The 15000-nt window shown below is 41.3% G+C and overlaps 1 protein-coding gene across 2 annotated transcripts in view; it reads left to right on the top strand.

The window, feature by feature from the left end:
• cdkn1d (cyclin-dependent kinase inhibitor 1D) overlaps positions 1-8527 on the top strand; it is a 9297-nt gene extending 770 nt beyond the window's left edge. The window contains exons 1-3 of one of the 2 annotated variants that reach the window (XM_042335687.1): positions 502-945; positions 1452-1861; positions 5986-8527. In XM_042335687.1, the coding sequence (XP_042191621.1) occupies positions 1462-1861; positions 5986-6044 (459 nt within the window). In that variant the 5' untranslated portion in view covers positions 502-945; positions 1452-1461 and the 3' untranslated portion in view covers positions 6045-8527. Of the gene's footprint in view, positions 1-501; positions 946-1451; positions 1862-5985 lie in introns of those variants that run through there. The other variant, XM_042335686.1, reaches the window with a different exon arrangement.
• Positions 8528-15000: the final 6473 nt, after the last annotated feature.

Below are 15000 nucleotides of genomic sequence, written 5' to 3'. Positions count from 1 at the left end.
CCCGCCCCCCCCCGCCCTCCCCCCCCCCCTCCTGCCCTGCCCCCCCCTCCTGCCCTGCCCTGCCCCCCTCCCCCCCCCCGCCCTCCCCCCCCCCCCGCCCTCCCCCCCCCCCCCGCCCTCCCCCCCTCCCTGCCCTGCCCCCCCCTGCCCTGCCCCCCCCTCCCTGCCCCCCTCTCCCTGCCCCCCTCCCTGCCCCCCCCCCCCCTCCCGCCCTGCCCCCCCCTCCCGCCCTGCCCCCCCCCTCCCTGCCCTGCCCCCCCCCCCTGCCCTGCCCCCCCCTCCCTCCCTGCCCCCCCCCCCCTGCCCCCCCCCCTCCCTGCCCCCCCCCCTCCCTGCCCCTGCCCCCCCCCCTCCCTGCCCCCTCCCCCCCCTCCCTGCCCCCTGCCCCCTCCCTGCCCCCCCCAGCCCAAAGCCCCAGCCCCCGCCTTCCTTTCCTGTTTTGTGCAGACGCCACTCCCCAATGAACGATCAGCTCAGCAAGAATCCGTGCGTCATTGCGGTGGGGCTGTGTCTCTGTGTGTGTGTGTGTGTGTGTGCAATGAGAGAAGGTGACTCAGAAATGCTCGTATTATTATTATTATTATTGCACAACTTACAGTTGATGCACAAACTTAGCGCCACTGACCCGCTGGCGGGGAAACGCGCCTTAGAGGAGGCAATGCTCGAAACGTCTGTTGGTGGCGGTGGCTTTGGGGAATGTTACGCACTCGGTGACTGTGACCAGAGGAGGAGAGGAGGAGGAGGAGAGGAGAGGAGGAGGAGGAGGAGGAGGAGAGAGAGCAAAGCAAAGCGAAGCCAAGTTCCGAGGGATTCCGGCAAAGAGCAGCCGATCGCACCTTTGGAAACCTCAGCGTTGTCTTTATTTTTTTTTGTGGACGTGATATAAAACGGGACGATCGTAACAGCAGATCAGGGTATCGCTCGCCCCGGACTGTGCGGAACCTGGTGAGAGAGTCGCACCTGAGGCGGAACAAGTCTCTCTCTCCCCCCCCCCCCCACCCCCCCCCCCCCCCCCCTCTCTCCCTCTCCCTCTCCCCGAGCAGTGATCTGTCGGCCAAGTCAGAGAGGGTGTCAGTTACTGTCGGTTATTTATTATTATTAAGTTATTAGGCAAAGTGTGACTTGCAGTGGGTGCGCTGGACTTGGACTGAGACTGGGACTGTATCGCAGAGGAGGGAGTGTTTGTGTCTGGTTTCTGGGTGTAACTCTGGCGCTTTTATGAATCGGGAGAGTCCCACTCCATCCCATGACTCCAGTAGTAACTCCGTAGTAGTTTGTGATCAGGAAACCGATCCTCGTGAAAAGTACTGCTGGTAAATTGTTGTGGGTTTTTTTTTCGCAGCGATTTGGGAAGCTTGTGTGTGTATGTGTGTGTGTGGGGGTTGCACCCCCCCCCCCCCCCCCCCCCCCCACCACCACCCCCTTTCTAACCCCTTGCTCTTGCTCTCCAGGGACATTGCAATGATGGGACTCGAGTCTGAAGAGAAAGTGGAAATAGACCCGAAGGTCAAGGCGGACCGTGTCCGAAGAAACTTATTCGGTCCCGTCGATCACGAGCAACTGCAGGAGGACTTTCAGCGATTACTGTGGACAAGTATTGAAGTTGCCAGGCAAAAATGGAACTTTGATTTCATAAGGGAAATCCCATCAGCGGGGACTCTCGAATGGGAAGAGCTGAGTTGCCAAGATGTCCCGGCTTTTTACAGGAGCTGCGTTATCCGTGGAAGGAAACATTTACAAGGACTGCAGGGGGCAACGCTGCAGAACAGCAGCTGCTCACAACAGCCAGAGGTTCAAGCCCAGGAAAGGAAAACCCAGGGGACACCTCAGCCAAAGAAAAGGAGACAGACCTGCATGACAGGTATCTAAATGGTCTTAGGTTTTTTTTGTTAAATGGCATTACTTGCTTAAGTGGATGAGGACATATCATCTTCCGCCTTGTTTGAATAGAAATCGTAGAGAATTGAGTCTACAGGTGCTGAAAGCACACAGCGCCTCAAAAGAATTAAGACTGACCCCCACCCAACTAAAACGATAATGAAACATTTTTTTCCCCAAAAAAATCGCACAAAAGATGTTCGCTGCAGGTTGACTGAACCACACTTAAATCCGCAAAATACATTGTTGTGTGTGTTTGGTTCCTGTATTGAACTTCTAGATGACTGCTGAATTTGTGTATGTTTTGGGCTATGCTGAAAGTGTGCAAAACAGTCCAAAACATCAGACAGGTATCATTCATTGAAGGTCCTCTCCTCCACAGCCCCGCCCCCAAAAAAATGAATTGCTGTAACATTATTAGAGAAAAAAAATCTGAATGTGTATATAAACATTTTATTGCAAAACTTGATTTCTGTAACCATTCCTCTTAATTGTTCCCCAAAAGTTGATTTGGAGACATAAACGTCATGTTAAATCCTTTATATTTTCTCCAGTTTTCTCCCTTCCTCTCCTGAAAGCATTTGCTTACATAACAAGCAGCCAATACACTCTACAGTAAATCCTGTGATGGGCTTTGAGATATTGCAATGATGTGATCAGGGTTTCATCACATGCAACAATTATTATTTTGATTCCATGCCCCTTCCTAATGGCTGGAAGTTTCAATAGCACTGGGTGCCCTCTGGTGGCTTAACCAAGTGATGTTCTTTATGTGCGAATTTTGTCAGTCAGTGAGAGTTCGCTGGCTGTTTGACCACTGCAGGGTCGAATTCTGCCCTCATCAAGGAAGTAAAAATTCCATGCAGCATTACAAGTAGCACCTTTGGCAATGCATGAGTATAATGGGAAGCCCTTTGGCTATGCGGGTGACACTGAACAGAATTTGTATCCACTGATGTCTACTTGCAATTCTCCATGGATCGTGACCTGGAGTCAGAAACCTGTCTAATTTTTTCCCATTCCCTAATACTGAAACCATTTGTAGAAGCCCAAGTGCTGTACTTGCTGAAATTAATTAACTCAGCACAGATTAGGCATGGAATTTGGGATTCTTCCTTGGATATGTATGGATCAACTATTCCCAAAGCCATCTGGAGAGCCTGTAATTCTTTGACTTGAGTAAAAAGTAACAGCAATAATTAAAAGGCTATTCCTTCCAAGTGTAGAGTTTCACAGTCTACACATCCACTGTCAATCTGCTAACTGTTATTCTATCTCCACTGAGTCTAGCCAGTATAAATATAATCCTCTCAGAAACATTCTAAACTGCTGTATAATTGTAGATAAAATGCATAATTATAAATAAAATGGCTCCCGATTATTCTAGGTGCTGGGTATAGATTCAAATCTTAGCATTTGTTAAAGTGTATAGAAGGAGGTACAGCAATTAGCATACATGCCCCCTGGGTTAGCGAGGGGATAAAAATCAGCCAATATTCCTGCTGCTAATCTCTATCCCAGTGATGGATAGGACACGTGCGTGGAGGTTGATTGATGACAGGATCGTGCTTGAGTGTAATGCTCGAGTAGGCTGCCAGCACTCAATGTCGCATGAAGAACGGCCACTTGGATGAGGTACAGGAGGGCTGCTGGCACTGTTGAACCATAACCCAGCGTGGATAATTATATAGAAAAGAGTTCAGAAGAGGAGTGAAACTTGAGGGCAGGGGAATGAAGTGCATGAAATATGTTTCAACATCACAGAGAAATAGAGTGCACATTTTAAGATAATAATAATATACTAATAATAATCCTGGCATTTGATATGGCACCTTATCACATCAAGATATCTCAAAGCGCTTCACGGGATGTACTGTAAAGTGGATTGACTGTGTATTTTGTGGTTGAAACGCAACAACTAGTTTGCACACAGCAATGTCCCACAAACGGTCATGGAGTGTGTGACCAATTTTATTTGGGGTATTTGTTGGCCAGGACATTGGGAAAAACTCCCTTCTCTTTTCAAATAGTTCTTTAAGGTCAACCTGAACAGGCAGTTGGGACCTCAGTTTAACATCTCATCCGAAGGTTGAGTTGCTCATCATATCAGAAAATGCCCATTATTATAATTTTCTCATCACTGTAGAATGTACCATAGAAATTTGCAGCACAGAAGAAGGCTGTTCTGCCCATCATGTATTAGAGCAGAGATTTGAAGTTCTGACTAATCTTTGTCAAAAAGATCATTTTATCTTACAATTTAAGGCAGAATTGTGGAAAATTCTTCAATTCAGTTGAAATTTGCACGATGGTTCTTTCAAGTGTTCTGGAAAACCGGCTTCGAAATTTAGACTGAATTCAAGAATTTTCTACAAAGCTGACCAATCTTAAGTTTTAATACGAGTAGCCCTAAAGACTAAGACTCAGTGGAATTTCAGGCCTCTGGACTTTGGATGTAATGTTCTTTATTGCAAAATGAATTGGGGTTTTAATCTGATAGGGAACATTGTGTGCAGCAACAACAGTCAGTGATGTTTCACATGTGTGTGCGGATTACATATGGTACTGACAGAAGAACAATATTTCACTCAAGTGTGATATAGTTTCTTTTTCCACTGGTGTGAAAAATCACTGTCGGGAATTGAGGAAATATGGCCATCAAATGAATAAAACCTGTTTAAACAAGGGGTTTCTCCATTGGGCCTCTCTTAATGCTTAACTATGCACTGCACTGGTTAACCCTTTCAACAGAACAGTCAGACTGGAATCAAATGAACACTGACTAATACAAAGTTGTATTCATGCTTTTTTTTCAGTCGGTAAACTCTCTGGGTACTGAAATGGCCTTTCTGATTTTCACAATCTGTTTGTAATTTACACAACCTGAACAGTAACTTTTTTAAAACAAGGTTTCCTCCAAGCAACCAGAGTTTGCAAAAGTTTGCAGCCAGAGTCAGTGCAAAAGCATCAGTAATAAACATAAATTACATTTTTACTGTACACAGATTCACAAAAATGAACTGAATGGTTTTCCATAAAAGGAAATTTAAGGAATCAAGACTAAACCTGATCTGCATGTTAGAATTTGTGTGTGTGTAGACTGGTGGTAGGTAAAATAAGAACTGGTAGATAAACTAAAGCGCTCCAACAATCTACTCTGCGTGAAGGGTGCTATATAAATGTAAATTGTTATTGTTGAAATAATACAACAGTTTGTATAGCATGCTTCATGTAACTAGAAACTAGTAAGCGTCAGGGAAAGTGTTTCTTTCCTTTCCGCTTCTCCCCCTCACCTCTGAAAAAAAACACATCTGGTACCTCTCTGGAATAAAGTAAAGGAAAATGCACACTTAATGGTAAAGACATAATTAAGATGTTATTTACTTCCTTCCTCATGCAGGTCACCTAAAGCATAGGTCTGATATATTTTTGTTGATTTAGTTGTTCCACAATTGCATAATGTGCCTTAAATTTTACTTGCAAGCGTGATTTTCATTGGCCTGTACCCAAGCAGTAAACCAACAGAAATGGAGTACAAACAATACCACAGTGGAACTTGGCAGTGGCTGAGTGTGAGAGCATTTGCACAACTCACTGGCTCTCTCTAGTGGCAGAAGCCAAGTCCTAGCTTAGGGCATGAATACTTTCACACTCCTAATATCCTTTTCCATTGCACTTTACATTCTGTCTCCCCCAAATATTCAATACCACATGAAAAAATATGCTTTTGAATGGCTAGTAAGTTAACACATTTTGTTTTTAACTTAAATATTTAATAAATATCCTTATGGTTCAAATAGAGAGGATATCCCAATGTGCTTCACAGATATGCTGTGTATTTTGACTTTAAAAGAATAGAAATATTTTAAGTGTTTGTAATTAATTGCCCTGTTGCACACGGTAGAATTATGATTAGTGAAACATAAGACACAAATTTTTGGAAACATTGTATATGGCAAATCACTGTTCTTTTGAGACGCATTGTTTTTAATCTGAGTGCCAAAGTAAATATGTACAGCATACTAAGGCTTTCGTAAGGTTGTTGTTTGCTTGATGACTGCATCAGCCTTGTGGTTTGTGTATTCACTGTCTCTATTTCTCCCACAGATTACTATTCTGCTAAAAGGAGGTGCACAAGCGAAACCGATTACAGCAGCAAAGAGTAGCATTCAAGGATAAATGAAGCACAAATAATCTCTTAAATAGCCACGTGTCAATGAAGATAAAGCTGCCATGGGTTCCCGAAGAAAATGTAGCACAAATGTCTTTCATAGTCAACCATCATAGAATTCTTACCAGGGCTGCATTTTATCTACAAATTAGATACGTTTTGTTTGTGAAACAAAGCAACAAATCTATATTCAGATAGGACTTCTATCAATAGTGGAATATTTGGATTTTGTTGATGTAATCAAAAGTGCTTGTTTTTTGATAACTTACATGGCCAAAGATTTGAACTCTGTTCAAAACAACAACAATCTTACCTCTTCATTCAATGCTCCTTCTTTTAAAAGAATCGAGACTCTTTTCTTGTGTTGCAGGGTGTTAAACTAGAAAATGGGGATCAATAACAATTTCCTAATAACAATTAGCAGCAGTTTATGAGTTCAACTTTCGTATTTAGTCCTGTTTTAAAACAATCTCTTTCCATTTCTTCTCCCCTCGTTTGGTATTGATGGTGGCTATAGGATTAAACTGATGGAGTACTTTTAAATAAGTAATTCATTGAGTATTGAGATGGCAAATTATTCATCCAAGCCCCAAAATGTCTTACTACCTTGCAACTCATTTTGAACTGTTGTTCTTTATTATATGTAGGTGATATATAATATGTAGAAATGACGATTTTTGAAATTTTTTCTTTGAGTTTGTTTTACTACTTTTGCTTCTTGTTGATGTTTGGGTGTTATTGGGGAACATGGCTAATAGTCCCACTAATGTGTGCAATGGGTTTAGGTCAGAAGTAATATTGTACCAAGTGGTGAGACCAGAGATGATATCAGGATTTAGTTACTGGCTGGAGTAGTGGATAATTTGCCTCTACCATCTAGGTTATGATTCTGTAATTCAGCATTTCCCCAGCAAAGAAAAAGCCTCGAAACAACAACAAAATTACATTTGTATAGCTCCTTTCACGTTGGGAGGACGTCCCAAGACGCTGGACAGACTCAGAGTTACGGACCCAAGCTGGGTTCAGGGTGGGGGAGGGTGGAGGGCAGGGTGGGGAGCAGGGAGATCGAAGTACATGGTCTCTTGCACTCTCTGGTCTTAGACCACTAATGGCTATGTCTCAGCACCAGTACTTCAGAGAATAATTGTAGGAAAGGTAGAGATAACATTTTACATTAGCAATTACTCAATACATACTGTATTCAGTAGCAAATAGCTGGCAATGAGTTTAACCCGTAGCATGTTCGTGGCTTTGCAGAGTACCTTCTCTTTTCAAATCGTGCCGTGAGATTGTTAACATCCACATGACCGGGTAGAAGGGACTTCAGTTTGATATGTCATCTGAGAAGAATAACACCTCTGACAATACCGTGCTTCCCCCAGCACTTCATTAGGAGTGTGAGCTTTGACTGTGAGCTCAAAATCCTACCTCGGAGCATGAACTCGCAATCTGACACAAAGGGGAGCTTGCTTGCAACTGAGCCAGGCTGACATACAAACTGCAAGAGCTTCACTCTTGCAATTTATGTTGTTGTGGTTTCTCAGCTGAAATGACATCTTGTAACTCACTGCCAGCTATCCATTATAATATTAAATAACAAGCATCGCAGCTAGTTGGCAAGTGTTTGTGTGTCTGTGTGTGTAGGATAATGAATTTAAGTGGATAATGAATGATATAGCAAATTGCTAAGTAATAGCTGTTTAGAGGGTATGTTTCAGTTCTGTATGCAGTGCTGCCTATATCTAGGATCATATCCTGTTCTTGCCGTTACTTCTGAAAAGTAAACATGCTCATGACTAGAGTGCAGTGGAATCCATCAATCTAAAACAAATAATGAAATGCAGGTAGAAATGTATTTCCATCAGTAAAAATACAACATCTATGGTTTGAGTCCAATTTTATCTCAGCTTGCTTGTACTTTCTAATGCAATAAATGGGAGTGGGGGCCAGCAATGTACTCTTGTAATTTTACGATCCACTTGTTTCTATCCCACAATTCGTTATGAAGTTTGTGTGACTATAGAGCCTAAATGGATACTACTTGAGCATTTATGATTTCAAATGCTGTATCCGTAGCTATGAAAGATATTACCTCTGGCTTTTTTTTTGCAAAGCTTGGTGGATGAAATCCTCAGGAAGAGGAAGCCTTTTTTGTTCTCAGGTAAATAAGGATTGATCTGCAGAAAGCTCTGTTGTGGTCATCCCGATTGCCTAGCTTTCCACCCAGTTCACATCTCTTAGTCTATAGAGGGTACCGATTGTAGACAAAAAGTATTTACACAACTACCTTACAATATAAAAATGCTGCATTCTACTATAAAATTGATGTTTGTTCAATAATGTTTTTTTTAAACTGGTATTTTGTGTTTCTGTATTTGCACTACATGCGAATGTCCAACTTCTGTATATTTAAATAGTATATATTTCTATGTAAATATCCTTTGTGCTGGTATTCTGAATAAAGTAATTGAATAATGATTTGTTTTCTCTTTGTATGAATAACACACAAGAAACAGAAGAGGTGGTTGCACAGGAGGAAGAGATTTGTTCAGGCCTTTGTTACCTAAATTGTTACAAATTATTGTGATATTATAGGAAGAAGATGTGTTCCTTTAGTGTGGATAAAGTATTTGGATTAAAATGTATCAACGTTTTACCCCCAATTTGCTAAAGTTGCTGTGATGGAGGGAAGGGAATATAAATCATCATAGGGCCATCAGACATCAGATACATTGCCTTTCTCCATTGCATTGCTTGGTGTGATACATTGAAAGAAACAGTACTACTGGAAGGGCTGTGGTTCTGCACCACTTTGTGAAATCAATAAGATCCGTTCAAGTGATCGTGCTTTGGGTCTTGCCAAAAGGCCCCAGAGGCAAGGGCAGAATTTTGAGGAGAAAAAAGTGAAATGAAAAGTCCTTTTACAAAGAAAATGAGTCACTATAATATGGTACCTGGAACAAACTGTACCAGAACAGCTCTAATAACCACTTTAAAGAGGTCTTGCACGGTGACCTATTTTCTCAGCCAAATACTGAAACAGCACTAATAAAACACAAATGCACTTCATCAAACAAGTGAACAGATGCTCTTTTTGTGAAGTATTGAGGACAAAGACTCATTGGCAATGAGAAAGTAAACACCAAATGCGAGGTATCACCCAGTTGTTGTGTCACAGTGTCTCAACCGTTTGATGAAACGGGTTTTGTGGAGACTGATGTAAAGCTATTGACCTAAGCTTCATCTTATCATCACTTGTACAGAGAACAACAACATGTGTCCTTCACAAGGCTGCAATAGAATCGTTTTGAGAATCGATTTGCCAGAGACACAGAGGGACAGATATACTAACTGTTAGAACAGTTGATCCATCCAAGAAATATTCCTGGTTTTGGAATTGCCAAAGTAATTCATTAGCACCACTGAGGGTGAGAAATACTTTTTAACTATTTAGTGTAATGACATTGAAGAGCAGCAAAAGGATATTATTGCCCTTTAATAATATACTCGTTTCAACACCTCTAAAAGGTGCTCTCCCACTTTGTAAAGATATTCTACGCCATCTGGTGGTAAGACTAGATAGTAAACAGTTCTCATGAGCACACAGCACAATTGTATTTTTTGCTGTATAAGAAGACTTGATAAAGGACATTTACCAGTTTCATTGATACTACTACTACTAATAAAAATCCTTCCATTTGAAATAGTGCCTTATGGCATCTTCAAGACATCTCAAAGTACTTCAAAAAATATACTGTAAAGTGAATTGACTATATTTTGTGGGCAAAACTCAGCAGCCAATTGCGCACGGGAGTGTCCCACAAACAGTTGTGGATTGAAATGACCAATTTATTTTATATTTTAAGGAATTATTACCCTTGGAAAAGTGATCCACCAATCGACTAACAACTGAGTTCCTACTTCCATAATATATTTAACCTAGCATCAATTACATTTCAGCCACTGCATGTAACAGCATTGCAAGATCAAGAGAGGTTTGGATGAAGTTCCTACGGCCCATTGATCTCATCCTTTCAGGAAACCCACCCTACCATCCTCCCATTGCAACATTGAGCTGTTTGTTTTTTAATTTACAGATCAATCGCACTTTTGTGTGAAAGTTACATTTACAGTATGGTTAATATGAGTAGAATACTAACACTAAGCATTATCTTACACTAAATATATTACATTTCAAAGTTTCCTTTTGAACTGAGGAGCTGGAGTATATTATCATGCCAAACTGACATGTAAGCCCTGTCCCATTCCTTACAGGATAAGTTTCTTTTGTCTCAATATAAATTATTGGAACTGTTATCTTTATTTATATATAAAAAAAACTTCAGGCAAATTTCCTTACTCCAAATGCTTCTTTTTATCTAGCAGTAAGTAGGAACCCGGTTGTTAGTCAAAAGGCGGATCATTTTCCGGGGGTGTAATAATTAAAAAAAGGTCACTCAATCCACAACTGTTTGTGGGACATGGCTTTGTGCAACTGGCGGGCGTGTGTTGCCCACAAAATACACTTTACAGTATATTCTGGGAAGTGCTTAAAGACTTCTCAATGACGTGATAAGGCACTGTATGAAATGCAAGGATTATTATTATAATAATTTATTGGATCAAACTTAAGATCAAGAGTTGGTACAATTCGGCACAACAGCACAGGGATTCATAATCCATAATTCACCACCCAACCAGCAGATATTTCAGTTATGCATCCAATCACCCAATTGCTCACATCTTTGCTATACAATTTACCGCATCCTGAGCTTTCGTTAGATTCACAAGACTGCTCAATATTTTACAAATAAGCAGATTCCAATGAGACCAGTAAGAGGGAGGGAGTAGATCATTTCTTCCTTAGATGCGCCATCATTTGTGGCACCCATCGGTAAACCATCATCACTAAGTGACTGAGAAGTTCTTCTGAACCATTTATACCCCAAAGGTTTTAGATTTTCATCAAGCAAAAAATAATTGTGACCAAGTGAGTCATTTGAACAGCGAGTCTACTTTATTTTGTGAAGTTCCTTCCCACACAGAGGGTTTCATCCTCTAGTTTGTATTTAACCCTGTTCATATCTAAAACACATAGAATAATTACCTGAAGTCCTTTTCTTATTTATATGATAATACCAGACAAGCAAGATATTTCTACTTTGCATTTAAATGAAGCGGTTAAGAAAGCTTGTTGTCAGTTGTCATTCTATTCTGTGAATCACGCTATGCCATTATCTTAAAGGTGACAATTAAAGGAGGGACATGGTTTGGATCTTAAAATCATTATTTAAAAATTAAGAGCTGGGATTGAAACTGCACTGAATACTAGTGAATTGTTTATTTTCTCAACTCTCAACTGAATGATATATTCCTTTCATGTGTTGCCGCTTATCTAAATAAATAGTTTGCCTACAAAATATACTGTCGTAGGAACATAGGAATAGGAGAATGCCATTCAGACGCTTGAGCATATTTCCACCAATTTATTAGACCATGGCTGATCTGTACTTTAACTCCACTTACCCACTTTGCTCCATATCCTTTGAGGCCCCAACCTAACAAAAATCTATCGACCTCTGTCTTGAAAATTGATCCTAGCTCGAATTTTAAAATTATGGTCCCTTGTTCTGGATTCCCTCACCAGAGGAAATAGTTTCTCTGTATTTGCCCTTCGCATCGCTCCCTCCCTTGCCTCCTTCAAGGCGCATCTCAAAGCCCTCCTCTTCCACAGAGCCTACGACCATCTCCTACCCTCCCCGCTCTCCACCCTCCCCGATCCCGACCCCAGCTGGGGTCCAAATCCCTGACTGACCAATGCCTTAGAACTTTCTCCTGATGTGAAAGGCGCTAAACAAAGGTAATTTTGTATTGTATTATCGAATCCCTTCATCATTTTAACACCTCAATTAGATCACCCCTTAACCCTCTAAACTAAAGGGAATGCAAGCCAAATGTATGCAACCTGTACACATGATTTAACCCTTTCAGCCTGGAACCACTCTGGTGAATCTATGCCATATCCCTCCAGGGCCAATATTTCTTTCCTGAGGTGTACTTTAGAATGGAATACTTCAGATGGGGTCTGCCCAAGGCTCTGTACACTGTCACTACAAGTTTTCAGTAAAGCAATTTGAGACTTTGAGATGTCTTCTTATGCAAAAGGCACAATATCAAATGCAACAATAATTATTATTATAACTGGCCTAAATTTAAGATTCAAAACAACAACAACAACAAGATTTCATTTATAGAGTGCCTTTCACATCGGGAGGACGTCCCAAGGCGCTGGACAGTTGAGTCAGGACCCGAGCAGGGGGAAAATGGTCAGGGTGAGGGGAGGGAAGGGAGGGAGCGAGGAGGGGGTAGAGAGTCGAGAGGGGAGCTGAAGGCACGGTCAAAGAGAAAGCTCTTGAGACCGGCCTTGAAGGAGCAAAGGGAGGAAGCAAGGCGAAGGCACTGGGGGATGGAGTTCCAGAGCCTAGGCGCTGAGAGGCTGAAGGCCCGACCACCGATGGTAGGGCGGTTGGGGCGGGGGATGTGGAGCAGACCGGAGCCAGAGGAACGGAGGGTACGGGCAGGTAATTAAGGGGAGATAGTGGGTCGGCGAGGTAGGAGGGAGCAAGGCCGTGAATGGCCTTGTAGGTGAGGATGAGGATCTTGAATTCGATCCTCTGGGGGATGGGGAACCAGTGGAGGCGAGCGAGGGTGGGAGTGGGAGGGTGGGAGGGTGGTCGCGAAGCCTGGTGCGGGACAGCACACGAGCTGCAGAGTTTTGAATGACCTGCAGCTTGTGGAGGGAGGTGCTGGGAAGGCCGGAGAAGAGAGAGTTCCCATAGTCCAGCCTTGAGGTCAAAACACAGTTCCCTCTCTGTGAAACTACGCATGTACAGAATTTGGAAACTTACTTTGTCCTATTCTAATAATAATAATGTTTTTAGATGTTTCAGTAATTATTTTGTGTAAAATAATTAAAAAATCTATACATATTTTGTGTTTTTTGTATTCACAGTATCTATCTGAATTTGTTTAATAATTCTCTTATTAATATTAGCTTTAACGCTTTCAGTGAGAGAAATGTATTTATATCAAAAAGTTTATAAAGGTGCTTATAAAATAAAGGTGCCTTTGGAGCACACATACATGTATTTAATGCAGAATAATGTCCATGAGTCAGAGGATGAATAGTCAGAAGACTCAATTTAGCAACCATGCCCTCAACCTGTGTGTGAATGGCTCTTAGAGTTAACTCATCATTCAACTTCACCTTCTCTCAGACTCTTCATTGAACAAACAGCATGCCAAGATTGGGATCTCAGGATGTAAGGAATCTTCAGGAACCATTCCAGACACTGAACACACATTTGGGTGAAAGTGCACCTCACAAGTCACTACAACAAAAAAAATGCATTTATATAGCACCCTTCACAGAGGATACATCCCAGAGCATGGCATACAGATGGTATCTGATGCCAAGTAAGGGAGGATGGAGGAGGCAAGATTGAAGAATTAGATTTTTTAGGCAGGATATAAAGACAGATAAAGAACATGTGAGGTGGAAGGTTGAGGAAGGGAGTTCCAAGAGGTTGAGGACATAGTCGCTAAAGCTTTGATGAGGACCTGAGGACAACACCGTGAGTTTTTTTGACCTTGCAAATCTCTCTGGGATCTTTGAAGCCATTGGCTGGTCCCATATGATTTTCCATTCACTATCTTTGAATTATATTTATTTTCTCTTTTCAGAAACAATTTAATTCATTGAATACAGGTGATAATTGATATCTACCATGTCACCACACATCTATCTGAAATTATCTCTTGTTGTGATATCTTCTAATAATGGATCCTCTTTATACATACAGAATTTATACAGAATTTATTCTTTATACAGAATGAGACTGTATGATTCAAATTGCCATAATACAATAAAAATAGTAGGAATTATTAACATACCCCTTGTTTCTTTTTTGAATTGCATTGTCTTGGGTAACTAGATAAGAATGATTTAAGTCCTATTTTGTGATTTATTTTCAATGAAGAAATGACAAGATGCCCAAATACTATTGTTTCAATGCTTCTTTGAGTTGACTGGCAGAGCCAGGCACTTTTGTTGTGCTGTGACAGTTGAAGTGAATTCGAAAAATTCCATTGAAAATTATTTTATTTGTACTCTGCTGACATTTCCTAATACCTTGAAACCCAAAGTAGCAGAAGTGTCTCTCTTCTCAGAACACGCTCAACTACATCAATATATTCTTCAAATTAGAATACACAAAACTGAATGCAATAAGCTGCCATTCAACAGACGTTCTTCGATTGAGACATTAAACCAAGGTCCCATCTACCTGTTCAGGTGGACATTAAAGATCCCATGGCACTATTCAAAAAGACAAGGATGTTTCTCCAGGTATCCGAGCCAACAATCTCCAAATAAAATTGGACACTCGTGGTTCATGGCTATTTGTGGAACATTGCTGTGTGCAAATTGGTTGTCAGGTTCACCAACAAAATTACAGTATATCCTGTGAAGCGCTTTGAGATGATATAATAATAAAGATAATAATCCTTGCATTTGATATTGCATCTTATCACATCTTCGAGACGTCTCAAAGTGCTTCACAGAATATACTGTAAAGTGAATTGACTGCATATTTCGTGGGTGAAACTGGATATTGAGATGTCTCAACAACATGTATTATTATTAATAATATTATGTTAACATTGTGGTAACCTTCTGAAGGGAATACATGCCATAAAACATTGCGACCACTGAATAAGTAGCTGTTTGACACTGATGCCAAATCTAGGTAGTTCTGCTATTCAAGCTGAGATAAGTTAACTCTAGCTAAAGACTGGGGTTCCAACTTGACACATTCAGTCTGTATAGGTTCATTTGGCACTAAGGTTGCATCCTTTCAAATAAAGCCCTGAAGGAGAATTCAGATTTTTAT

This window comes from Callorhinchus milii, unplaced genomic scaffold, assembly GCF_018977255.1.
Source record: "Callorhinchus milii isolate IMCB2004 unplaced genomic scaffold, IMCB_Cmil_1.0 Scaffold5, whole genome shotgun sequence".
Lineage (NCBI taxonomy): Eukaryota > Metazoa > Chordata > Chondrichthyes > Chimaeriformes > Callorhinchidae > Callorhinchus > Callorhinchus milii.
Note: the sequence above shows the minus strand (reverse complement) of the source record. Positions and strands in the feature narration are given on the sequence as shown.